We start from the raw sequence: 607 nt of genomic DNA, 5'->3' as shown, positions 1-607 counted from the left end.
CGTTTGTTCAGATGTTGACAAAGTAGTTCCAAATGATGACACATGGCAGACTGGACTCTACAAGTGACTAATATTAACATATGTTGTTTGCTTTTGTGGTTTAAAATCTTCAAATCTTTCAGTGACAGGTTGATGAAGGATAATTCTTATCAGTAATATTTTGTCACTCATGGTTTGTCACTCATGGTATGAATATATTGATAAAGTAATGTCTATGGAAACTAAAATTGAAATATTAAGTATCGACAGCTTCAAACAATCACATCATGTATGAATTAAATGATCTGATAAATCCAAAGTATTGTATACCAAGGTAGTCAAATTTTAATTCTCGTTATTTTTTTATTCAGGTTGTTGCTCATTGAAATCATTTTTTAAATAACATTTTGAGGATAACGTATACAAATAGACTGTACCATTGGATTATAGAATGTACAGTGTGCAATATTTTTCTAACATTAAAATGATATGTAACATAATGTGTTCTAAATCTATAGTAGGTGTATACTATAAGGGTTAATTTGTAATATTTTGAGGTATGGACTGTGAACAATATTTTCAAACATCGTGGATGTATGTATTATAAATAGTACTTTGTAACACTGGA

General features: G+C 28.8%; 1 protein-coding gene across 1 annotated transcript in view; it reads left to right on the top strand.

Moving 5' to 3' along the window:
* The window catches only part of LOC144450306 (uncharacterized), a 2,494-nt gene extending 2,284 nt beyond the window's left edge, over positions 1–210 (top strand). Inside the window, exon 4 of the mRNA XM_078140902.1 lies at positions 1–210. This exon is cut by the window's left edge and continues 352 nt beyond it. Within this exon, the coding sequence (XP_077997028.1) occupies positions 1–26 (26 nt within the window). The 3' untranslated portion in view covers positions 27–210.
* The last annotated feature ends 397 nt before the right edge of the window (positions 211–607 follow it).

Source organism: Glandiceps talaboti, chromosome 19, assembly GCF_964340395.1.
Source record: "Glandiceps talaboti chromosome 19, keGlaTala1.1, whole genome shotgun sequence".
NCBI lineage: Eukaryota > Metazoa > Hemichordata > Enteropneusta > Spengelidae > Glandiceps > Glandiceps talaboti.
The sequence above is the reverse complement of the archived record's forward strand: the minus strand, read 5'-3'. Positions and strand labels throughout refer to the sequence as shown.